Source organism: Trachinotus anak, unplaced genomic scaffold, assembly GCF_046630095.1.
Source record: "Trachinotus anak isolate AG129_WGS33_773 ecotype Australia unplaced genomic scaffold, CSIRO_AGI_Tana_v1 ptg000016l, whole genome shotgun sequence".
NCBI classification, from domain to species: Eukaryota; Metazoa; Chordata; class Actinopteri; order Carangiformes; family Carangidae; genus Trachinotus; species Trachinotus anak.
In genome coordinates this window covers 10,950,649-10,977,033 of record NW_027273867.1, presented here as the reverse complement: position 1 = coordinate 10,977,033, position 26,385 = coordinate 10,950,649, and the positions used below count along the sequence as shown (strand labels likewise).

Genomic DNA, 26,385 nt, shown 5'->3' with positions numbered 1-26,385 from the left:
GCTTAGTGGCAGTGACGTTGAAATCATGTGACTTGTGGTGTAGTTCTCTAAAACCTTACGTAATTTTTCACTTTTGGCGATTGTGTTTAAGATTTAAAAAATCGTGTTAATTTGTTAAGATTATCTTGACGAACAAAACGTGTATGTATTATCAACTTTTTTTTGTCACATAAGCCGTTTTTAGCAATAATCTAAAAGCCAATAGAAAAATCCCATCGGCCCCTTGTGGAGGGAGCCATGGTGTTGCTAACTTCTAGTCACTCTCTAATAGCACCTTCACTGTAGCGTCTAGTTTGCCTGGTAGAAGTAGCCTCTTGTACTGTAAATAGGACAATTGCTGAAGGTATTGGCAAGACTGGTAAGTAAACAGCTGTTAATGCTAATGTTGGCTATGTATCAGTAGCAAATCTTACAGAAAGCTCCTTTACAGTTTAATCTAGTGACATAACCATTTATGAACTACACTCTAGGTGCCGATTCTGAAGGAACTGAATTAAAAAGATTAGACTTGCATGCATACAAAATGAGAACAAACATCTACCTTTAATTTAATTTGTTATCAAAATGATAACACACCTTCAACGACCCATTTCTGGTATTATTTTTGGTAGCTTGGAGAAGTAAAAGTAACATGTATTTCATAAGAAAAACAAAACAAAACATGATTTTGTGTTTGCTATAATATAATGTAAGTTGAGTGGCAATATGTGATTCTAATGAGCAGCAAAAAGCTAAATACAGCTCCAGTGATTGACAGGTGGCGAGATTAGTCACCTGGATGGTGCACTGTTGTAGTGATGACACAAGGTGTCAGGGCACTGTAGCACAGTCATCATAGTGCAGAGCTAGAGGCAGATCCTGTTATTTTAGTTACAGTATAGGCAAACAGGGACACGCTGAACCCAGCACAGTGGCCAGAAGTGTTTATGTCTGTCAACCAGTAAGTCCCTAAAGCTCACAGTGAAAATTATGAGTGAAACACAAAAAAGCTGATGGGCTTCTGAAATGCCATGAACTGAGTCTAGAGATGACTTTGTTCAAAATGAACAGCAATTTGACCTAAGTCAGCTGTGGGATACTGTACGAATATTTATCAATGTTTTCTCCCTCATCCTCCGAAGAAATGTGAGTAATTGAAAAGCTGCTTGTTCCTCCAAACATGGAAACATAATTTAAAGCCTTAAGCATTTTATATCTACTCTCATCTAAATGAGTAAGCAAACTTTCAGTGTCTTCTCCCAGCTGTTAATGAAATTGAACTTGAAAGTTTCCTGTTATTAATTGAAACCAGGTTATGGGTTATGCCTGGGACACCTCAATTTATTTAAATGAGCCTGGGCCTGAACATGGAAATATATTTCTCTTTGTGAACACTGAGAAAGTTAAATCTATTTTAAAGGCCACCAGTAAATGTTTAGCACCTTTTGTGTAAGACCTACAAATCATCTCTCAACGCGCAAGGACTTGCCTACTTTCACTTTTGTTAATTAATCATATGCTCTTTCCAGGTCCAACCTGCCTGCCTGGGCTTTGGATGACGTCAAAGGGAATCACATAGCAGTGAACCTGGCACTTCCCTTATATTTGCTCCTGGCCAGGCCATCGCACTCAATTTGTCCTGTCAAGCTCCACTGCCTCCAGTCTGCCCCATCTTGTGGTCCGAAACCAACGTTAATTTCCTCCACCTCGACCAGCTCAAGGACAGCAGTTCATTCTCTGGGGCTTGACAAACCACTTGTGCTAGGTACACTACCATTACAGTCCCCTTGTGTTAGAGTAGAGATCCTACCCAAGCACCTGAATCTTTGTTGCTACTCGACATACAGCCTGCTCTTGTACAGTGGTGCTCAACCTGTAGTTATGGGAACTAAAATAAGGAAGGATGTCTCTGGTTATCATTGTGTTTCTCTGGGTGCTATGAACATACTTCAGGAAATGTAGAATGTCCTGACCTAAAAGAAAAATGGGGTATAAGTGGGGTTAGGTGATGAGTCTGGGTTAGATACAGGCCTAAGGCTGTGATGTAATGTTATTAGGTCTAAAAAAAATAATAATTTTAACAGTAGGTATTGAGCATTGGCTCAGATTGAACAAAAATGCTGATTTAAAGTATGTAGTGGCCAAATACTAGCAGATTTTGAGAAACCAAGTCTGACACAAAAAGTAATATTTGTGCTGTTTTTTTGACAAAATAAGAACTATACAGTACTAGGCTCCTACACTGTGTATGGCCCCTTATAGGATGTGCCAAGTTACATTAATAGTATGGGTAATATGTGAATTAAAGAGCAAAGACAGGACATAACACTGCTTCTATACAAAGCAAATCCCTTTTAAAATGAATGCTTAAGTGCCTACACAAACAGCTCTTAAAATCCTAAAGATGAGCTGAAACTAAGCAGAAAGGAGGGACAGAAAATGAGAGTAAGGGAGCTCACATGGACTAAACATAGAGTAAAACATTGGCCTACTGCTTTCCAGCAATCTTCCAAGAGAAGTGGAAGATGTTCATTATGAAAAAAAGAAGACCACTAAGATGAGATGCGAGAGTTCAGACCAAAAAGTTGTCTTTTTAAGAAATGCCTGTGTGTGCCTCAGCCCGGGGAAAGACTTGCTTTAATGCCGCCACGAACCAATTAATTCTGATAAATGCGACTGCTGGTTTCAGACCAGCAAGAGGAAGATCGCACCAGCCGCAGGACTTGTCGGCCAAAGAGCAGAGATAATAAAGGTGAACTTCACGGAGAGGGAGGGGGTGGGGGTGGGGGGATGGGGTGGGGGGCGTGTGGACAACTCAGAAAAGTTGCATTTGTCCAGATGTGTTCACATGAAATATATGAGTCAGGTTTCCACTTGTGGACAAGTTGTCCAAATGCGTGGAGCTGCCTGTGTGTGAGCGCCCGGTGAACCCTGCGTCGCTGTCCGCGGTGCTGAGGTTTCAGCACCGCGGACAGCGACAGCCTCAGCGCGCTAATTGGTTTGGCAGCGGTCCGGCTTTCCGCGACTGTCTGATCCTGAGACATGAAACGCTTCTGAGTTACCTTGAAGTTACAAGCCTGTCTCAGCAAAAACGCACTGACCCGAGATACCTGATGCCACCTGTGATTGAAAGGCCACTCGCATCGAGGACAACAAATCTAAAAATGCATGAAAGGCACTGACAGCCCCTCTGTTCTTTAGCCGATATGATTTTTGCAGGTGTTAGGCGGTCTACTCAACGACCAGGTAGCAGTGTGCTGCTGTCAACCTTCCCTTACAAGACAGAATACAACCCACCTCGAAATTTACACCCAAAAAACTGCAATTTAGCTGCACTAAACATTCGACTGTTCAAAAAATGATTAAAAGCAAACTTACGGGTGCCATCAAACCGTGTTGCTATAGTGTCCAGAAACGTGTTCTGCGGCGCTAATAATCCCTTCATCACAGGCATTTTCCCTGCTTAATGTCAAGGTCCCCATCAAAGTTACTGAAGAGAAGGCGCAAGTCGTCCAAATGTGTGAGGCGCTCCCACTGAAGGCGCTGAACCTATATGAACACGCAGCCAACCTGGCAACTCAGCACAATGCGATCCCCAGGCGATGGAAGAGTGCACGGCGGTTGCGCGCACCCGTGTGTCTGGAGCTGGTGTTTGCGTGTGTAAATGACAAGAGGAGATGAAGCCCACAGGTGCAGTTCAGGTAATAGCGGGGGACGGCAGCGAGAGAGTGAGACTCCCTGTCAGCGATGCCATTATTATGCCGCTGGATTCAATGATCGTCTCTCCTCGGCGCGCATTGGCGGGAGCCATCAATCACTCCCAACAACAACTGCGATCAAAACGCGAATGGGAGAGTTTCTCAGTGTGGGGACACGATGGCATCGCAAGTCAAAAACACAACTTTTATGTACATGTTTTCTACTCGGCTATTTGGAGAAACCAGCTTTCTTTGTCTTATCACCGCATCAGTAGAGTGTCATTAGTTTCTCTTTGCAGTCTCTCAGTATTCAAGGGTGCACAATTACCCAATAGGACAAAAGCGGCCTACTAATAACTCAGTCGATGGAAATCCCATTAAGAGCATTGAAAATGGCAAATAGATTGATCCCGCTATTATCACTGACCCTGTATCCCACTTTATTGCACCATAGAAATGCAGAAGTAAGTTTAATAGTAGTTTACATGAATGCATTTTGGATACCAGTGGCTTCCTAAAAAAGATTGTTTGTCGAGACATTATGCCCATTATGACAGACAGAAAGGGAGGGGGGTGAGAAGTAGGGAGAGAGAGAAAGAAAGAAAGGTAGTAAATAGCATTTCTTAATAAATAAATAAATAAAAGTGAAACAAAATGCAATCATTGCACGACAGAGTAAAAGTAATTGCTCCCGGAGATGCATGGTTCATTTACATTGTTGTGTTGATTGTCTGACAGTCAACTGCGCCTCCCTCTCTCTCTCTCTCTCTCTCTCTCTCTCTCTCTCTCTCTCTCTCTCTCTCTCTCGACGCGCACAGTAACCTGGAACCACGCAGTTGTAAGTGGGACATTACACGAGTGTTTAGCGCCACCTGACGGCAAATGTAAGGTATAACCTGCGTTGAAGTCATGACTGGGGTTAAAAAAAAAAAAAAAGTTCAACAGACCTATCAGTGGCACAACAGCGCCCTCATGTGGACCTTACAGCAAAGCAAAGCCAGTTCAAAAGCGACTTCAAATTCATTAATCCACATTCACCCTATGCACGGTGGCGCATACGTGTTCGATAAAGATGTATGTATTACAGGAACAATGTCTATCTATTGTCTATCTTCTAAAATATCTATATTGACGCTATTAAGATTTTTTCAAATGATGCATAGATTGCAAATGAACACTTCAGCCCCATGAAATCATAACTAATCATATAATCCTAATTTGCAAACCCGGGCTCTCTTCTGTAAATCCATAAATGGGATCACATCCAAGGCTTTTCCATTACAAGCTCCGTGATGCACTTACAACACACCTCTAGCAAACAACAACAAACCTGGAATGCATGCCCATAGACGCATATGCAGGCAAAACATAACAGATGCAACTAAACTCCAATCTAGGTCAATCCTATTACTAAGAGTGCCACAGCATGGGATCAAACACCAAAAGTCAAGCACTGTGCCTCCTACTCAGATCCTCCATAAAAGTGAAGCAGCTGTTACAGCTGTTATGTCATTTGGACAAAGTGAAGTCATCAGGTGCTCTAAGGCTGACGGCTGTGAATCATATATCACCTCAGTGGCCTTAAACAAACAAGAAACTGAACTGTATGTGTGTACATACACTCATAGAAACGTATACAGGATACACGTAAGGAAGCACATGAATCCCTGAGGTGAGGCAGTGCGAAGTAGTTAAGCACAGGGAGATACTTCCATAAACATGTCAGCTAATAAAATTAGAACAGACAGCCAGCGCACAGTGATGCTTCACCTGAGTAATGAAGTGCTTAATGCATCATTTAAGCCTGATCACCGCTGCAAACACACAATTTGTGTGTATGGGTGTGTGTGTGCGTGTCATAGTTAAGTTTATAGTGAAGTGACAGTTGAGTCAAAGTGAGTCATTGTTGCTCAGGCTGTTACCTCACCACAGGCTCCTCAAATCAGAGTCTTTTTTCTCACATCACTCCATTTAATGTTTAGGAGTCATGCAGTCATCAATCAGTTATTTAGTGCACTGAGATTGGGGGGAAAAAATAAAAGCTTCATGTTTTTTAACTCTGATATGAAAACTACAGAAACCTGGTGTGAAGGCTATACAGGCAGTGAAATCAAATAAATACAGTGTACTATATATATATATATATATATATATATATATATATATATATATATATTGATAGGAGGTAGTTCAAAATAGAATTTAAGAAACAGAATGAAATATGAAATAAACTTTGGAAGAAAGTTTTGATCAAACTAACCAGGACATCATCATCATCATCATCATCATCATCATCATCATCTTTATTTATGTAGTACTTTCCTAAGCAAGATTACAAAGTGTTTTTCAAAACAAATTAAAAGTAAAATGCAGTAAAGTCAAATAATCAAAAAATACCAACAAGAAGCGTAAGAATTATAATTGGAATTTTATAAACCAATAATTAATAGAATAATCAATAAAAGAAACTAAAGACTAAATAAGTTGAAAATAAAAAAAGGGAGCTTGACTAAAGACTACGAAGTCAAACTCAGAACTACACCACGCCCTTAAAAGCTATTAATGTATTTTTTAAATGCATCATTACACTCACATGTAACCAGTTGAGAAGCTGTAAGAGTGAAATGTGTTGTCATCTTCTATAGTTAGTTTACATTTGCATTTTGGATCAACTGGCAGAAAACTGTGTCCTAGATAAAGTGAATAACAAAAGCCCAGCTGCAACAAGATAGAGGATGGCTATTTTTGTAGAAAATGAGAAAGTCACAGTGTAGTTTGGTGCAGTCTGTGTGTTGCTCTTTGCCATTTTCTCTCCGGCTCTGACGTCTCTTTAGATTCCACCACTAGAGGTTGCTAAAGTTTAAAATGATTTAATCATGCACAAAGGGGGTTTTAACATGCAAAGATGTGCGTTCAAATATGAAAAAGATTCTTGATCACTTTTCATACCAGTTTTAAATTTCATCAAATAAGTTTGAAAGTGCAAGAATTGTTGTTACATTAATTGTGTGTTTTTATCTACAGGCTATGTGCATTTTGTTTTGGATGAGGGTTGTGTCTCTCTATGTTCTTTGGTTTCATTATTAACAGTCCTAGTTAAACTCTAATCAGATCTGGCCTCATGCCTCTATAACATACAGTCATGCATTTATGCTGTAAAACTCCCTTGCTGAGTTGCAAAGGCTACACTGTGCCAACATTTTAACTTAATGGTTTTTACGATGCCCTCTGGAGCTATAGCAGAAGTGGGCATGGCTGTTTAAAGATATGGCATAAATTCATTTTACATACATATTCTGACAAATCTAATAGTCCATATTGTGTGTGCAGTATGAACACAGCCACATTCAAAGTCATACTGTAGCAATCACTCACAAACCACACTGCGCAAGCACTTGTACAAGATACAAGATTATTGTATGGATATCTCACATGTCTGCAGAGAGAGGTTTCTGGATTAGGATGTGTCAAGTTAGCAGTATGGAGACATGGACAGTGGTGGAAAAGGTAATCCTTAACTTACACAAGAGTAGCCTACCAATACATCAATGTGGAAATGCTCTTTCATAAGTAAAAGTCCTGCATTCAAAAAGTGCAGCTGTATCAGTGAAATGTACTTGAAACTAAAAGTACTAGTTCTGCAGAAAAATGAGCCTGTGTGACTGATATATGAGACTATATGTGTCAGTATATGATCATATATGACAATACGAGAGCGTTAATGATGATACATTGATGTGCGAGTAGCATTTTACAGCTGTAGATGGTAGAGGTGGATCTAGTAGCGAGCCTGGTTGTTATTTTTCTATGTAAAATCTTAATGTAACTAGTAACTGTAAATGCTAGTTAAATGTAGTGGAGCAAAACGTACAATATTTTTATTGCAGTGTAGTTCAGTTTAGGCACATGATAAAGCAATAAAAAAAAAATGGAAATCTCAAAATTGTACATAAATGTAGTATTTGAGCAAATGTAGACTACTTAGTGATTTTCCACCACTGGACAAAGAGATGAAATGACATCATCATTGGGGGTACGGTGGTATGGTGAATGTATGGTGAGTGTGTTAAGGTAAGATGTTTGTGTCTGTCTGTCCGTCTGCACAAACACATACATGCATTTGTGGGTGTCTCTGTGTGTTTTGCAATGCATATTGTGCATCAGATTGTGAGCGTTTGTGTGTATCTGCAAACCTACTTCAGATCAGGGAGTATGCGTGAGCAAGAGAAACAGAGATGTGCAATACTGACTGTGGGCAATCCATTTCCCCTTTAACACGCCAACATGATGCCTCCACCCATCTAACGGCAGCAGGCTCACTAACCATATCATGAGTTTATAATAACCACATCACATCCATGGCGAATGAGGTGGAATGAAAATCTAACCTAATTTGGAGAGATACACGACTGTGTGAGTAGTAGGGTGTCCCCTGAGATGAGGCTCCGATTGAGAGAGCCGTGTGCTGCACTGGTAGCATGCTCTGTGAGCGTGTAATGGTCTTAATTATCATTTAGCATGCCAGCCTCATTGACGACGTATCAAGCCAGTGATAAAATAGTAGAGCGGAGGGTGACAGAGAGAGAGAAATATGAGGATATAAACACTTAAAGGCACACACACAGAACTGTAGTAGTTATCACTAAAATACACACACAGACACACACACGCAAACTGAACTTATGGGGGATGATGCAAACACACACACACACACAATTTTCCACCCAGCTGAGTGACATCTCTCTCTCTGAATTAGTCACGATGAATGATGTGTAACCAGCCATGACTCGCTCTGGCTGGGGAGATAGCTAATTCACTTTGTTTAATTAGTCAAAAGTAGTAGAGCATGCTCTCTCTCCCCAAACATACACTCCCATTGCACAACATTCACCCAACTACGTGGCGGTAGAAAACACAGACCTGTAACCATACCGGTGTAGCATTTCATCAGGCAAGTCTTTGAATCTTATCTGCCAGAATGAAGGATCTCTGACTCTTCCTCTCTCTTTTTCTTACAGACACACAACACACACACACACACACACACACACATACACACCTGTCAACCTTTGCTTTGTGATACCTTCACAGAGACTTCATGCACCATTTGGGGATCATAACTCCAGAGGTGAAGTGCATCTCGTCTGCATTGGAGTGCATGAGGGAGGTTTGCTGATAGTAGGCTGCAACTTCAGGTTTCTTCGACCGGGACAGAGGACAAGCTGTTGTCTCTGTTAATTGATTCAGGTACAGTGATGAAATTTTCTCCTTTCATGGTTTTTTGAGCTTTTGGTGCTTTTGGTGGTCTTACTATGAGGTATTTTACAATGTGGTTTAGTGAACAGTTTCAGGGTTGAATTATTATAATATAACGGTATAGACGGTATACTGTAGTATAGTATAGTATAGTATAGTATAGTATAGTATACAGCAAGTGCTGCTGTAATACTATTGTACTACATACTATACTACACTACTATGCAACACTTTCAGTATTATAGGCCCCATGATATTGTGCATAGCCTTTTATAGTTTAGTATATTATAAGAGTCTATAGCATAGTATAGTATAGATTAGTATAGCATAGTATAGTAAAGTAACTATATATTCTACCACAATATTCTACTATATGTACTATACGGTAGAATATTGTGTATGCTTTAGAACAATATAGTTATTATACTTTACTATACTATACTGTACTATACTATACTAATAGGCAATACAAAATAATATGGGACTTATAGTACTAAAAGCGCACATAGTATAGGCTAGTATGGTATGTGTATAATATAATAGCAATACTGCAGCAGCCCTTGCTGTAGGACATGTATGTGTGTATATATATATATGTGTTTGCGTGTGTGTGTGTGTTTGTGCGTGTGTACTATACTTATGTTGCATATGTAGTTTATAGTATAGTGTAACATAGTGTAGTATAATAGTTTAGTATAGTATATACTATAATAAGGGAATAAGAGCTGATGTACCACTACAATATACTGTACTATATAAATACCACACTGGTATTTACTATACTATTCTATACTATATTATACTACACTATATTATACTAGTATAGCCTACTAGCCTATTCCGTGCTGTCATCGTAATGAGATATAGAGCACATTCTCGGCCGCACGGAGTAAAAATAGTGATTATCTACCTATTAAACACAAGCCAGGATCTTGTGACAATAAAACATCAATGTTCAAAAGTTAATATCAGTCAGCCAGTTCCACCTAGTCCTACTCCACTTTGTTACCATGGAGAGCTCCAGTACCCTAAAGACAATAATAAGTGCGTGCACAGCATGCGGCAGAAAATAATAAATAGATTTATGCGCAATTGTCACATTTAATACATTTACGGAGCGCGCTAGTGAATTCATTATTACACCATATGCTAATGCAGCTGGGTCCGTGTATTTATGAGTCTGTGTGTGTGTGTGTGTGTGTGTGTGTGTGTGTGTTGGGGAGGTCTCTCTCTCTCTCTCTCTCTCTCTCTCTCTCTCTCTCTCACTCGCTCTCTTGCTCTCTACCTCTCTGTGTCTCTCTGCCTCTCCGTGTGCGCACAGGGCTTTGAAGTGTAACCAACAACTGCTGTCCCGGCGTCAGTGCTGGAGCCTAATATATGACAGGGAATGTACTCCAGGAGGTCCAAGCCGTGCTTTGTTCTCCCGAGAGCTTGATCCTCAGCAGCAGCCTGTCCCGGCGCCCTGGATGGGAGGTCGCTCCGAACTTGCACTGAGGCCAATTTATCGTTACACAGACAGCTAAGCGCGGCGGGTGGACGGTGTATCGAGGAAGAATAGGGGCAGAACTACTTGGAGAGTAAACACGAGATAATGTCGCTGTTAAACAGAAAATAAATGTGAGTGAAAAGGACGCGTAGGAGCGTACAGTTGGACACATAGCGACAGTCGGGAGAAGCGGGTCTGTGCTCCTCCACCGGGGGGTGAACGGAAGCGAGGATAACGTATGGATACAGTCGATGTGCACAGGAACGGGCTGTTGATGTATGATGGCAGGTCGGGGATGCGCGGTGTGTCGGCTGAAACAGGTTGGTTTCGCCTCGATCAAACTTCAGCAGCACCGGACGTGGGACCATTAGCGCGCATTTAGGTGCTGAAGATGAACTGAATCACTGTCACTTGCAGCGGCGCGCCTGGAGATGACAGCAGGTTTATTATGAAAAACTGCGCTGTGGCGTTCAGCGGACTTTTACCGGATTTAGAGGGTTATTCTAATCGCTGCATCTGTGTGAAGGTCACCCCCTCATACTGATCCGGATGTCCTTCAGATCTGAGTGTGTGTGTTTGTGTACGTGTGTGTCAAAACGGTGCTTTCTAATTGTAGCCTAATGTTAAACACCTGTAAATGAGTGAAACGGGTCTCTTTAACACTGTTGACACTCACCAGGTATCTAGATATACTTCTTGGTGTGCTTTGTTTGCTATTATTTCATTACTGTCTGGAGATTATGGATGCTTGTAACATATTCTGTCCTGATGAAAACATAAAGTTACTTTAAAACATATGTAATATTCACTTGAAACAATAGGTTAAAACAAATGGATCACCATTAACTTACTGCTTACCACCCCACATATTCCATCAAGATCATATAAGAGATTTTTATAGGGGAAGTCTTTGATTTTTAACTGTCTGTGTCTTTGTATTAGTGTGAGACCACAGATGGACGCCTTGTGTAATGGAGCCATGAAACCCGAGGGCAGTGATCCCGTTGTAGACCCCAGGCCCCCTCCTGCCAAGCTGGCTCGACTGGAACAAAACGGAGCAGGACCCTCGGCCCAGGAGAGGAGCAGACAGGGGAGTCCTGTGGCAAAAAACCCCTGCTTGGCCCAGAAGCCCACCGCAGTGAGGCAACAGAGCAAAAACTGGCACAGCAGAGGTATGTGGGCTGATGTGCGGAAGGTGGTACAGGGGCTAAATGCCAAGGAGGAGCCCAGTGGGTTTGTTTGTGTCTACAAGACATATTTTTGCTACACTAATAGATTAGGTCTGTAATACAGTACTAATGACTCCCACGTGTTATCTGATGTGTGAAAGTCTTGACTTCACTTGTCATCAATGTAAATAAAAAGATCAAAAACTTTAATGTGGTTAAAAAATGAACAATACATAACTTGATAATGAAATTAATCATTACTTCGCACTTTTTTCGAGCTATCTGTGATTCTCAAATATCATGCTGTATGAAATCATTTGTATCCGTTATACCTCAGGGAGCCTGCTGCCGGTGTTCTGCGTGGTGGAGCACAGGGAAAACCCACTGGAGGGAGAGAGGAGAGAAGAACATGCTGAGTTTGTGTTGGTCAAGAGAGATCTGCTGTTTAACCAGCTGATAGAAATGGCCCTGCTGACACTGGGCTACTCTCACAGCTCTGCCGCACAAGCTAAAGGTACGCAGCACACACATGCACTGAGAGTCAGGGACACAAGTCAGTCCACCTGTAATTAGTCTCAGAATTATCACTTGTGTGTGTGTGTGTGTGTGTGTGTGTGTTCAGGTTTGATCCAGGTCGGCAGGTGGAACCCGGTACCTCTGTCCTGTGTAACAGATGCTCCTGATGCCACAGTGGCTGACATGCTGCAGGATGTTCACCATGTAATCACCCTGAAAATACAGCTGCACAGGTAGAGAGCAGACACCTATTACATCTGCACATGTATACAGTGACAGTCAGGCCCGACTCCTTGTCCTGTCTGCGTGGACTCTATGGACTCTAAACTCTCTGTAGGCGTGTGTGTGTGAGCCTGGGCTTGACTCAAGACTTGTTTAGTACGTCCCAACCTTTCACCCAAAGCTTCTGGAGAGGACTCTGGCCAAACACCATCCCTAATTTGACCAAATCAGTCCCGTGCAAAATCGGATTTCATTGACAGTCTCCAGTAGAGAGTGATAAAATTCTTCTTCACCATCATCATTTTCTTCACTTCATTAAATTATATTTAATGAGTACCTACTTTTAGTTGCTTGTTGGAATGAATATAGATGAGCATTTTAAAAGTGGAAGACATTAAAAGTTATTTGTACATTTTTAAAATGTTCAACATCTCTTCTGTTTTTTTATTTAAAATGGCAGTGGCCCTATAGTATTGCCCCATATGGGGGTCTTGCCCCCACAGGAGTACGGACAGTATAGGACACACCTTTTTCTCAAAAGATATCTAGACTTATAGCAGGGAAACCAGTCCCAGGAAGTCATGTGACCATGAGCCATCATGCACAATACTGGGACCCTGAAATTGAAGAAGTTTCACATGAGTTTTATTAAAGTCTTCCTCCCACAGTGTGTGTTTCTTTAACACGTGAGACAGTGTAAGTGTGTGATCTCATATTTAGACAGGAAGTCCACACTATGGGTGTGAAGGAAAGTATGAGTTTCAGCTTATTTTTTTTGAGGGGGGGGGGGGGGTGTTACATGGTACGTGAAGCAGTTTTAGAGTCATCCTCTTTTTAAAGGGGTATTGTATTACGTCTGCTGTGTCTCTGAGGAGGGCTCTCTAGATTACATTACATCATGAGACTTGTAGGATCCAGCATTTTGGAGTTTAAACCACACCAAGTACTAAAAGAAATGTTGTGGATTGTGAGTTTCCCAAATTTTATGGAAGTGCAGTAATAAATGTCTGGAATACCCCTTTAAACCGTAATATACTGAAATGCTGCTTTTTACTTTGCTTTTTGTTTAGCTGCCCCAAATTGGAAGACTTGCCAGCTGAGCAGTGGAGTCACTCCACAGTGAGAAACGCTCTGAAGGAGCTCCTCAAGGACATGAACCAGAGCTCCCTGGCCAAGGAGTGCCCTCTGTCCCAGGTATAAGACACACACATGCATACAAGAAGAGGTACAACGAGAAATAGGACTGAAATTCTAAGTGTGCATGTAATGTCTGTGCCGTACCATATCCTGTGCAAGTGTGTGTTTGTGTGTGTGTATGTGTGTGTGTGTGTGTTTGTGCCTACTTTGATGCATGACACAGAATAAGCGTGTGGTCCAATCGTGAAACAGGAAGTCCAGATGCAGAGGTAGATAAGGTGCTGGGGCAGAGCGCGGGAGAGAGAAACAGATAACGAGAGATGGCTATCTCTTAAAAAGCCACGCGGCCTTGGCTGCTGCCTATCTTGATTTTGCCGACTGCCAGCCTGTCTGCCTGTCACCCTATCTGTCTGTTAGCCTCACCCACCGTCTTACTCTTACTCAGTCTATCTGTCCATCATTCTCTGGTATTTAGCTTTTTCAGCCTTTACTGATTCAGCCACAGCATCCAAATCTTGCTTTAAGATCTCCTTCAATTCTTGTGTGTTTAATCTAAGCAAATACAGACACAACTGCTGAAACAATTTTACATTAATCTTGAAGTATGTGGTGTAGGGCCTCTTTATGAATATTCATAACCATCAACTTAGTCTATCTGTTATTTTTGCCTGAGGGTGCTGAGGACATCTACAGTTTGATAAAGAGAAATTGCTCGCTATCTCTCTCTTCTTCGGATTCTTTCCTTCTTTGCGGTGTTAAGATCTGATATCAGCCAATCCTCCCTCCTCCATCTTTCCTCCCCCATCTCTCTCTCTCCTATCACTCCCTTTACCCCCTCTCTTGTTTGCAAGAAGCAGATTAAAATAAATATGAGAAGATGAAAGGTGTAATCAGATGTAAAGATTGCACAGGATGGTCTTCGGGGAAAAACTCTGTGTGTGTGTGTGTGTGAGAGTAAGTAAGTAAGAGACAGAGGGACATAGTCTCTGATGACCTCTAGTGTTTCGTTTGATTACGCACACACACGCACACATGCATTCATAGAAGCATACACATGCTGTACATTTACACACTTAGACACACAAACAGCTCACACACTGACACACTCATCTGTCTTTATTATCCTATTTACCTGGGGGTCTTTTTAATAACACAGATCTGAGTTCATTAATATCAGATGTGTGAACAGCTGAGACACCCAGGCCGCCCATAGCAGGAGCTCGGAAAATGTAATGAATTTCTATTGTCTATTCCCCTCTGTTTCAGAGTATGATATCATCTATTGTAAATAGCACTTACTATGCAAATGTCTCTGCTGCCAAGTGTCACGAGTTTGGTCGATGGTACAAGCACTTCAAGAAGACCAAATGCTTCAAGGGTGAGGGATTTCAATCAAGCCTCCAAACATTAAGTGTGCATGATCAGTCTTACAGCATGTTCCAGGTCCATACTCCAAACTGATTCTACACAGCATATAGTACAGACTAATAGTAATGCTGTTTTATCTGGCAGAAAATCAACACTTTCCCATTTGATATTGACAAGAAAATTATACATAAAGTGCAACATTGGTGAATCTGATGCAGTTTGGAATTAAAGAAAAAGAAGAAAAATTTCTTTCTTTGTTTTGTTTGAACACTCAAAATTCTGCCTGGTTTAAATATATTTCATTTTGCCACTTTTGTACTGTAAACACACGACATACTCAAAACCAGCTTAAAATTAGGAAGTAGCATGGATTTAGGGTGCAGTGTCGGTATTTAATGTGTTAATAATTCTACATCTGTCTTTGCCTTCACCAGAGATTGACAGCTTTTCTGAGCAGTCAGCACATATTACCCTCACCCAGCAGCCAATCACAGGAAGCCCTGCTGAGCAGAGCTCAACCCTCCTTTTTCCTCGCGGAGGAGTAGCCAACATATGTGGTCGCTCACCCCTCGGCCTGCGCCCTCCCGGGCTGGTAGCCCAGCCTCTCAGCTCCCAAATGGTTAACCAGCAGCTGGTCATGGCCCAGTTTCTCAACCAGCAGTATGCTGTCAGCCGCATGCTAGCCGGCCAGGGTCTCTCACCGTCCCCACAGCAGTATCTCAACCACCCCCCTGTATCGAGGGCTCCTGCCAAGGTCTTCTCCATAGCCTCTGATTCCCAAGCCCCACAGCAGGCACAGTGTGGTCCAGGGGGAGGCCCTGCAGCTGGGCCCCAAACCCAGACATCAGCTGGGTCGTCTGTGGGGCCGTGTGACGTGCCAAGTGACATCTACCAGTGTGTGCGGGAGGAACTGAAGAGAGCAGGCATCTCTCAAGCCATCTTTGCCAGGGTGGCCTTCAACAGGACCCAGGTATCGAAGGTAGTGGGGGGGCAACCAGTGATTATGATCTGGATGAAAGGTGTTGAAATTCATAAGAGGCCACCACTGTTGTTGGGTGATTATCTGTTTGAAGTGTTTTCTGGTGTTGTGGTGATAGTTAAGTGTGTTCTGTGAATATGTGTGTTTGGTGGTTAGAACATTGGCATGGCCTTTGCCGCAGTGCCCCCCCACCTCCACCCTCCTGTGCATGTGTGCGTGCATGTATGTGTGTGTGTGTGTGTGTGTGTGTGTGTGTGTGTGTGTGTGTGTGTGTGTGTGTGTGTGTGTGTGTGTGTGTGCGTGTGTTCATGCCAGCTCTCTGCAGCACAAAAGCTGGTGCCAGCAGTGAAGCAGCTGCTGGGCCAACTAATCACAACCCCTTGGAGAAATTCTGTCTCTTTCTCTACCTCTTTCTCTTTCTCACTGTCTCTCCATCTTTCCACCTTTCACTCTGGCAGCCCTTCTATTCACAATCTACCTCTTATTGTTAATCCATCTTTTTTTCAGTCTTTCCTTTTCTCTGCCTTTCGGTCTCCCCTTTCTTACCCATATTTCCCTCCACCATCGCCTTTAACACTAAAATGCTGTTATCTATGTCCATCATCGTACATTCACCACCACACCCACAGAAATGGAGCTCAAAGGACAGGCTAGACCCATTGTTATTATTATTATTACCGTCATTATCATTTTCATCACAATAAGCCGAGCTAGTTATTATCCACCCCCATGTTTCCCCGTTGCCAAATCCAAGGTGCTCTGGTGCCAGCCGTACAAGTTGGGCATGATGCCAAGATGCCATCTAGAAGTGAGGGACGCATTTGTCACTTCACGTAAAGCCTCCATCTATTTGGAAGGCAGAGTTTGCTGGGTAGATTTAAAGATGATCCAGGATTTGAATAAGAAGGCTGTTTCCTCTCATGTCATTGCAATGCCAGCATGAAATCTGATTTCTTCTCAGGAAGGAAGCCCTACAATCTGCATGTGACGTTTGAAGGCTTTCCTGCATAGACAGATACAGGCAGAATAAAGCTAGTTCTAAAGGCGAGTTGCATGCTTAGCACTGACTGGGAACTGGCTCTATATCATCTGTAGCTGTGAACTAAACTGCAGGGGCCTCTTTGAATGAGATCCAGAGTTGGATATAAGGAGCTTTTGCAAAATTCCTTTGGGTAAATAAGAAACTTGTGCAATCTTTACATAAAGATAATGGACAATGATCATCTTTAATACAAGACGTATCGTCATATACGGCTGTATATGTGATGTTCAAGGTGTCAGGATGCCTAAATGTTGATATTATGATATGCCTGAAGCCAATATATTGCAATATGTCTGAATGAATTTGACATAAAATGCATGTATCATTTTGTATCCATACACATGAGTGTGCTTGCTTGTGCTAACCAGTATGTGTTTGTGCATGCATTTACCAGGGCCTGCTGTCAGAGATCTTGCGGAAGGAGGAGGACCCCAAACATGCCTCCCAATCTCTGCTGGTCAACCTCCGGGCTATGTACAGCTTCCTGCAGCTCCCTGAGGCGGAAAGGGAGCGCATCTACCAGGAGGAGAAAGAGAGAAGCCTGACTGGATTCACACCCAGCTGCAGCAACACGCCACCAAGAACCACACAGGTCAGTCAGGAGACAGACTGAGAGACAGAGACAAAAAATCAAAAATCAGTGTCACACCTGCTCTGAAATTGTCTGAAACTGTTTGTCCTTGGGGAAGAGCAGTGAAATATTGAAGTGGGAGTACTGTTGCTGAGCTGAAGTTTTACTCAAGGAGAATTCAAATGACTGCTGTAAAACTAGACCGTAACAAAAGTAAAACGGTGCAGATTTTAAATATGCTCTGCTATAAAGGACAGCCTTTCACATATATTGTATGAATGGTGAGAGAACACAGAAATGGTTTGGTTATTTTAATAGACAACAACAAAACATAAATCATCATTTTATGGGGTTGTGAAGTTGTGAAGCTTACTGATGTTGGAGATCCCTTGAACCATCCTGGTATTACAAGATATTAATGCCCCCTTCAGGATGAATGTAATACAACTGTTGATCCTTTAATGTCATCATTTTTTACCAAATAGCAGCAGCACTAATGACATATCTGTCAGACTCAGCTGTACTTGGTATTTAGTGCTAATTAGCAAATGTTAGCATGATTTTTAATCACTCTGCTCCCAGTTTAGGGCTAAATGAAGGTACCTTTAGGGCTACATAAAGGACATGATCCATGGCTTCCCTTTTCTGAAAATTTAAAAGTTTGTCTGAGGGAGTGCTGGGCTAAGCCAGACTTTCCTGTCCTTTGTTTCAGATTCATCTCACTCAAGAAATGCTGCAAATGCTCATCACTCCGTGTTTACTGTAGCTTGCATTTTAACCCAATCTCTTTGTCTTTCTGTCTTCCCGTCTGCCTCTTTTAAGGCGAGACTATCCCCAGTCACAGCAGACAGAGGTTTGAGGACAGACAGCTGTGTTCTAAATGTCAGCTCTGCTATCTACGAGGAGATCCAGCACGAGATGAAGAGAGCCAAGGTGTCTCAGGCCTTGTTTGCGAAAGTGGCTGCCTCCAAGAGTCAGGTACTTGCCTCCTTGCTGGTGTGAATCTGATGAAGATGTCCAATTTTAAACACACACATATTGCACCCAATTGTTTCTATTGCTTGATTGCTCAAATTTAAGCATCCATGATGAATCCATCTACTCAGTTAAAGCAGGGATGACTAGTGTGTGTGGAGGAAAGCCCAGATAATCAACCAGCAGCTGCACTCTGCAGAGGACTATCATCAGTGCATCAGACTGCTATTGTGTCCTAAATTATCGCTTTAATAGTCGCCATACACACATGCACACATACACACCACTTATTTGTGCACACAGACATACTGTACGAGTACACGCAATCACACAAACGCACACAGGCACACAAATGCACTAATGCACATACACACAAGCATGATTTGAGTGTTTATTGTTCTCATTTTTATGGCGGCCCCATAAGCTTGTTATTGCCTTTTGTTTTGAGGATAATTTCCCTTCATGGAATGGGGGGATTTTAGCTGTCTCATTTTCTCTTCCTCTCGTGCATGTCTCCAATTTTCAGTTTTCTTTCTTTCTTTCCTTCTATCTTTCTTTCTTTCTTTCTTTTTTCTTTCTGTCTCTCTTTCTTTCTTTCTTTCTCTCTCTCTTTCTCTTGCTCCCTCTCCCTCTAACTCCCCTCTCTCTCTCTCTTCTCATCATCAAGATGTTTAGAGGTCATTCAGCGGTCATGCCAGAACAGACAGGTGGTCTAAAACCTCTGAGGTTCTTTCTCTATCTCTTCACTGGCCTCAATTTTACCTTACTTTCTCTATGTCCTCTTTACCCCTCTCTCTCTCCCTCTCTCTTTCTTTCTCTCTGTCTCTATCCCTCTCTCCCTCTCTCTCTCTGTATTACCCGGTTGTTTGGCAGGCAGAACCATGCTGGATCTCTCTGTTCTATCTGCGCTGTGCATCTGGATGGCATTGTGTGCTAGAGTTGGGCTACAGCCAGGTGTGTGTGTGTGTGTGTGTGTGTGTGTGTGTGTGTGTGTGTGTGTATATGCTGGTGTGTGCGAATCTACAGTATGTGTGCGCATCAGCCTGCTTGCAAATGTAATCATGCTCTAGTTCTCCTAGTTGAATCTGAAACTAGCTTGGCTTTACGTTCCTCAGTCTGCCTCTCCCAAGTTTCCTCCCTCGTGATGCAGAAAGAAGTCTACCTAATAAGAGAATTTCATCCTGATCTTCCAGCTTTGCCATCAGAGCATCTTCGACCATAGCAAACAAGAAACAGACAAGAGACTTTTACAGTATCAAACCATACTCAATAAATGTGAAAAGTAAATTATACAGTTATCATGATTTACATCTGCTTAAATTATGTTCTAATTACTCACACAAATAATACGAGAGTGGGTGTACTGGGGTAATGTGATTTAAAACTCATCATATACATTTCCATGATGTTGCCATGGCAATTTTAATGTCTCAGCTCTATTTTAGCCTTGCACCAGAGGTTCACCTGACAGAAGAGATCAAATGGTTTCGAATACACATTTTTCTTTTTTATCTACTTGCCTAGTGTCACACAAACTTACAAATGTGACATATAGCAAAATCAACATAGTAAGATACTGATATCTGGGTTATATACGATGAGATTGTTGATGTAGAAACATTCACTAATTACTGAACTAATTAACAGAATTATTGACTTAATTAGAGTGGCTATGTTTATTATATTAAGGGAGGACATTAGGCAGCTGAACAGCGTTGTTGTTGTAACATTATAGCTGATCACCAAACAGACTTTTCACCTTTTTCCTGTCTTGCTTTACAGAGTTGTGCGATCAGGTCAGATAGATCTGCAGCACAGGAGCTAACTGGTGTCCACAGAAATATAAATGTGCGCTGGCAAACATTCCTGACCTCTGGGTGAAGGAGAGAACATGTCATCATTGTGTGCTCATCATTGTCTTACACAGCTGGTCGTCTCGTGTGTGTGTGTCTGTCTGTCCTTTAGGGCTGGCTGTGTGAGCTGCTGCGCTGGAAGGAGGACCCCAGTCCGGAGAACCGGACCCTGTGGGAGAACCTGTGCATGATCCGCCGCTTCCTCAGCCTGTCCCAGACTGAAAGAGACGCCATCTACGAACAGGAGAGCAGCAGCACAGCGGCACAGCAGCACTGCGCTGACAGGCTCACACTGCTCAGCAACGACAATGCACTGGTTAGATTACAAACACAAGATCATCTTTACACACAGACTGCTGTTCTAAACACTTGTCTTACCAGCTTTATAAATAACTGTAATCAAATGGAAAAGGTTTGTCATAAATGAGCAGCAAAGGTTAGCAGATAAGTAACTCTAGGCTTCTTATCAACATTTTTAGAAGGATGACAGTCAGTATCACTAAGCATTAAGAGCATTAAGGTGACCTGACTTTTTTAAAGCACTTGAAGAGTGTGCAATGGAAAAGCAGCACAGTAATGACAGCTAAATGCCAAAGATGTCAGGAAAAAAAAGATGATTACCACATGAGGCAATGATCCGTGAGGCTGATTAGTTATTTTTCTTCCACTTCCATAGTTATTGAATGGATTGATGGTTTGATTATAGCACAGACTCACAGTTAACATATGAGAAAATGGTTTTGCATCCCACTGTTTTGGAAAGTAGCTACAGTATGTTGCATGGAATACCAGTGCATTAATAACAAGAGCAGAAGACCTTACATGTACTGGTTCAGACCTGATCAGTTCTGTGGACATGAGCCCTGGATGGTTGCACTGCAGTCTAGCTCATATGTGGTAGCAGATCCAGATCACATAAAATCTACACTGCCTTTGATTTCTCTCCAAACCAGACCAGCATGTCCTGTGCCATTGCTCATCTTGCTACCCAGCCAATATCTACACACTGCAGATTCGGGTTGAATGCAGTAAAAACCGAGTGGATGTGGTTAGAAACCCCACTGACACAGCAGGTGTTGAGGTTCAAAACTACCATGTTTACCCTATCAAGAAAAGGGTGGCATGGTTGGATAGGAATCATTCTGCACATGTTCTGTAAAGTCATTATTTAAACTGAGGTCAAATGAAGGACAGCACTTTATACACCCCACAATACAATATATCCCACCAGTTCAGATTATATAGAGCTCTCATGAGAAACATGAACACAAATTTTGCATTAATCATAACCAGCCAATACAAAAAGCCTAGCATTTTCAGTCACATGCAAACTATGAGAGTAAGTTGAATACCAGTGATACTTCTGTGATTTAGAGCTGGAAATTTACTGCCAGTTCTCTTTAACCTATAATTTCCATCTAAAATGAAAGCAGCAAATTCTTTAAGGGTCCCATATTTTACACTTTTGCTGTGATTTATTTGGAGTTTTGATTCATAAGAAGATATAATTGTGTTTTTTAGTAGCAAAAACCATCTGAGTGTAGTTTCACATGCCCTGTCTTAGGGGATCCAATCAGAAGAGAGGCTCTAGGAGTCTTTTCCTGATTGGCTTCCTGTTGAGTGATCAAATGAAAATATAGCAGATTTCAGGTAAAATTTCAGAGAAACCAAATCCTGCAAGGCTGGATGGTGCGTCCAAGTGGGCCATGCTGGGGGCATATCTGAGGAAATTGACTGCATGGCTGTGACATAACAAAGTTACAGAAGTCCTGATGGCTCATTTTAAGGCACAGTTTCTGAATACAGGCTGTATGAGTTTCTACATGGACTGAGCACTTTCACAGTATAAATATAGAACCTAGACCTGCTTTACAGTCAAAAAAGACATGGAAATCTCATTTTATACAATATGGGACCTTTAAGCTTAATAAATAGCTTGACTAACTAGACTGCAACACTTCAAATCATCTGCCATTAAAGTGAAACACAGTAATATCTGCATTAACACAATATAAATTACTAAATCTAAAATTAAAAAGACCAAGTGTGGCTTTTTATTCTGATCACTTCTGACGTCTCTTTTTCCTTGTCAGTACCAACGCAACTCCCCTCTGCCACAGCAGCACCATCTCCAACCCCACCAACCCCTGCAGCCTGAGGCAGGACCTCACCTGTCTCCACGGCAACCATGTGCTGGATCGCCAGCCGAGTCAGAGGTTGGGGTCAACTGGGGGCACTTCAGAGTGCGTTTGCAGAGCAGGGGCAGCAACAATGGTGAGAGAGGGGACAGTAAGGAATGGGTTGAGGAAGGACAAGGGGAGAGGGGCAGTGTGGGAGGGGACTGGGGTTGCACTGGAAGGGTGAGGGATAAGGGTACAGAAAGCAAGGAGCAGGCAAGGGATGGAAATGTGTGTGAGGAAGGCATAAATGAGATCATTGGAGACAGCAAAGAGGGCAGGGTTAAGGAGGAGCTGCCTGTGAAGTGGCCTAGTGTGAAGAACGAGAGCCGAGATAGGGCTGGGATTTGTTCAGAGGTAGATAATCATGAGGTTGAAGGTGGAGATGAGGTGCAAGGTGAGGAGTTAAGAGTGTCCCACGAAGCCCTGGGAATCCTGCAGAGCTTCATCCAGGATGTGGGCCTCAACCCAGACGAGGAGGCAGTCCACACCCTGTCGGCTCAGCTGGGTCTCCCTAAACACATCATCTGCAGCTTCTTCAGCAGCCAGGATCAAGGACAAAGTCATGAATTTGACCGGTATCAACACCAGAGCCCAAAACATGGCCTCGTCCAGTTAGACATGTCTACAGAGGAACAGGAGGAAGAAAGTAATGGAAAGACTGAAACAGAACAAAAGGAGGAACAGAAGCAAACAGAAAGAGTTGAAGAAAGCAAGATCATTGTTTTGAAAGAATCAGATGCTGGGACTCAAACCATGCCCCCTATGAAAGAAGAGCAGGAGGGCTACATCTAACCCAAACACATGCAGTGACAAAGGTTGGATGAGCCATATCTCCCCTGTGAGCCACCACATTATTGGGCCACTTGCAATTCAGTTACAAACTGTTCAATTATGGACTGAGAAAAGGCCTAAAGTTTGTTGATACCACAGCTTTCATAACCAGAGACCTACATGTGATTTGAGGATCCCTAATGCACTGTGACTATATGTACAGATAATGTTAGTACACAGGTTCTGTGTGTAGATACATATGTCTGCATTAATAGAAACCAATACAATGAGCCTCAGATTACATATCACTGTTTAAAAAGAATAATTGTAGTTGGTTGAATTTAGATATTTTCATGCCAGAAATGCCTTGTAGAAAGTGGCACTGCCAGTTTGCTTTTCTATGACCAATATCTCCATTTCCTGCTTGTTTTTTAATCTTTTTTAAGAGTTTTTTGTTTTGTTTTTTGTTTGTTTTAAATCAGAATTTGTCTGTCATTTTAAATGTTTTTTTTCACAGTTATTTCCTATATGGTTCTTGTTTGTGTTTGCAATTCTCATTAAAATCAGGTTTTGTGGTTTCTGTTTTAGATTAAATGTTTATTAGGAAAAAAAAATCACATGTAATACAAGGCATCGTGTGGCACTTTACTTCAGTGCTCAACAAATTAATAAAAGTAACACTGGATTAATTAGAAAAGTGATCAACATCACAACATCTAAAATATCTGCAGGAATACCTGCTAATTCCTGTTCCTATTTCAAATTTATTCACAACATCAAGTTTTGTTCTGGTCATCAAAAAACAAATTTGCTCCATAGTTTACATATAGATTTTCTATTGATGCATGAATTTGTAAATCTCTCAAAATATAGCTATGAGTGTTACACTTACACATCTTGTGGTTTTTGTATTTTACTGATTTATCATCAAGCAAAGCAAAGGCATACAATAGAAAGACAGAAGAGTAAGTTTGCTTTTACTCTCAGTTGTTTTCATTTTAATGGTTGAAACACTGTGCTGTATACGGATCTGAGTGCACAAAGACTGTGGAATAGAAATGTAAGACTGAGGCCATGCAGTGTGCACATAAAACATTTTAACCAGATGTCAGCACTTTCATTTGCAAAAATTAAGACTTCAACTCTGTCATACATGTTTGTGTTAGTTCTATCTGGTCTTCCAGTAGAAAATCATTTTCTCACAAACAATCTGTGTGAGATTAATAAAGATTTATGTGCTTTGAGAGTAAGTCTGGACAGATAACTTTTAACTTCAGTTAATCTTTTTGTTTGGCAGTCATTTCACAGCATGTATCAACATTCAATTAGAAAGTGGAAACTTTTTTTCATCAGTGCAGACAGTGACAAATGATGTTTCTTGCCAGGAAACTCAGGTTTAAAACCTCATGTGATAGAATCTATGGGAGCACAGAGAGGCTGAGATAGCTGGGAGGGCATCGTGCTATTTTTGCTTTCCGACAGATAAAAAGATGGTTGTTTTCTAGTAACAGCACATCAAATCTATACTGAAAACATTTTGTTGGGATCTGTTTGCAATGCACAGGATAGAGCTGGACTTGAGGACAGTCTATAAGATCGCTCATACTAGAAAGACTCAATCACAGACGTAAAAAAAAGAAGATAAGAAGCTGCTATTTTAAGACAAACATAGACCTGCTGTGAAAGACCCATTAAAGATTTAATCAATGGTTCTGATGTCCACTGTCTGTATTAGTGTTATAGACCTCATACTGGTGATTTCGTCTTATAGGACCGTGTCTAATGTGGGTGAATTACTGTCGTTGTTTCCAGACATCAGACAATATTCCTCTGTGCTGATCACCAGTGCTCTCTGTACCAGTGGATCTGTGCCTCTCCACAATCACATGGCTCTCAGTGCAGCCACTGTGTTTTCTGTCTCTTTTCTTTCTTCCTTTATTTTATCTGTCTCAAATGCTATTTCTGTCTGTGTTCCTGTATCTCGCTCTCTGCCCCTGACTCTCATTTGTCTCTCCTCAGGACCTTTCACATTGCTGCTCACATACTCTGCTCAGACAGTGCAACATTCAAGCCCCATTTGGTCAGAATAGCTTTATAGTGTAATTCAATAAAGCTTTGCTCTTTTCTGTCATCTGTTTCCATGACGATACCTTAGTTAGGGCCAATGAGAGGCCATGAACGCCTCATCATCAGTAATATTAGCTTTAATAATGATGATAATGGCGCTCTTGAAATGCCATGCCCATGATGATGATGGTGATGGTAATGGCGATGATGATCATTATGACTGCTTTGTGTTAACCCTCACGACCACACAAACACAAACACACAACACTACCAACACACACATTGGACTCATTAATGCTACTTAATGTCAGCACCTGTATATATTTTCATGTGGACTCCTGCCTTTTCCCATCATGCCCCTCATGCTGCTAGGGTTTAGTTTGTTTTTCTGTCTTTTATCTGTGGGAAGCACGCTGTGCTGAAGGTGTTGGTTAAAAGCACTCCACAGAGAAACTTGACTTGTCTGACCTCAGAAATTGCTGCAATTAAGTCTCTATAAAACTGTCTTAATTAACCCTCACATTGAAGAGCTCCTTCAGTGTTTTTGCTTATTACTGATGTAGTTTATTTCTCCGTGTTGTGGTCCGCCACAACCTTGTGCTCTAACAGTGCAATAAGAGTAGCCTTTTGTCCCCTCCTTTCATTCCCTCTCCCTTTCTTTTTATGCCTTTGCGCTGTTGACAGCCAGGTCTGGAGGCATTGTGTGTCTGGGTTGTCCGTCCATCTGTTTGTCCATCCATTCAATTCCCGTGAATATCTCAGTAATGCCTTGAGGGAATTTCTTCAGATTTGGCACAAATGTTCACTTGGACTCAAGGATGAACTGATTAGTATTTGGTGGTCAAAGGTCAAAGGTCACAAAACACATTTTGGACATGACACACAAATTCATACACTAGTTATAACACAATTTACCACAAATGTCTAATAGGATAAAATGATAGAGTGGTAATATTTTATATTAAGATGGTCAAAGGTCAACTGTGTCACTGTGACATCATAATGTCCCGAAAAAAACTCTTTTGGACTCTGAAACTTAGTTGTTTGGTGGAGGCATACAACCACAAGGCAATAATTCTAGTTTTACTGATTATTTATTCCTTTGCACTGTGACCA

At 41.7% G+C, this 26,385-nt stretch overlaps 1 protein-coding gene across 3 annotated transcripts; it reads left to right on the top strand.

Annotated features, from left to right (window-relative positions):
• Window positions 1-10,247: 10,247 nt before the first annotated feature.
• On the top strand, window positions 10,248-24,911 carry satb1a (SATB homeobox 1a). 3 transcript variants are annotated; one of them, XM_071500926.1, is made up of 11 exons: window positions 10,248-10,739; window positions 11,362-11,591; window positions 11,926-12,102; window positions 12,211-12,337; window positions 13,397-13,520; window positions 14,730-14,841; window positions 15,266-15,801; window positions 17,247-17,444; window positions 18,246-18,401; window positions 20,364-20,567; window positions 22,345-24,911. In XM_071500926.1, the coding sequence occupies exons 2-11, from the start codon at window positions 11,375-11,377 to the stop codon at window positions 23,221-23,223; spliced, it is 2,730 nt and encodes a 909-aa protein (XP_071357027.1). In that variant the 5' UTR covers window positions 10,248-10,739; window positions 11,362-11,374; the 3' UTR covers window positions 23,224-24,911. The 3 variants fall into 3 exon arrangements, with proteins under 3 accessions (XP_071357027.1, XP_071357026.1, XP_071357025.1); XM_071500925.1 differs by having other exon boundaries at window positions 10,248-10,987; XM_071500924.1 differs by having other exon boundaries at window positions 10,248-10,999.
• The last annotated feature ends 1,474 nt before the right edge of the window (window positions 24,912-26,385 follow it).

Excerpts from the sequence above, each read along its gene's own strand:
- satb1a (XM_071500926.1), top strand. The coding sequence starts at position 11,375 with ATGGACGCCTTGTGTAATGGAGCCATGAAACCCGAGGGCAGTGATCCC. Across the intron at positions 11,592-11,925 it reads CAAAAACTGGCACAGCAGAG|GGAGCCTGCTGCCGGTGTTC; the intron begins GTATGTGGGCTG and ends GTTATACCTCAG. Across the intron at positions 12,103-12,210 it reads CTCTGCCGCACAAGCTAAAG|GTTTGATCCAGGTCGGCAGG; the intron begins GTACGCAGCACA and ends GTGTGTGTTCAG.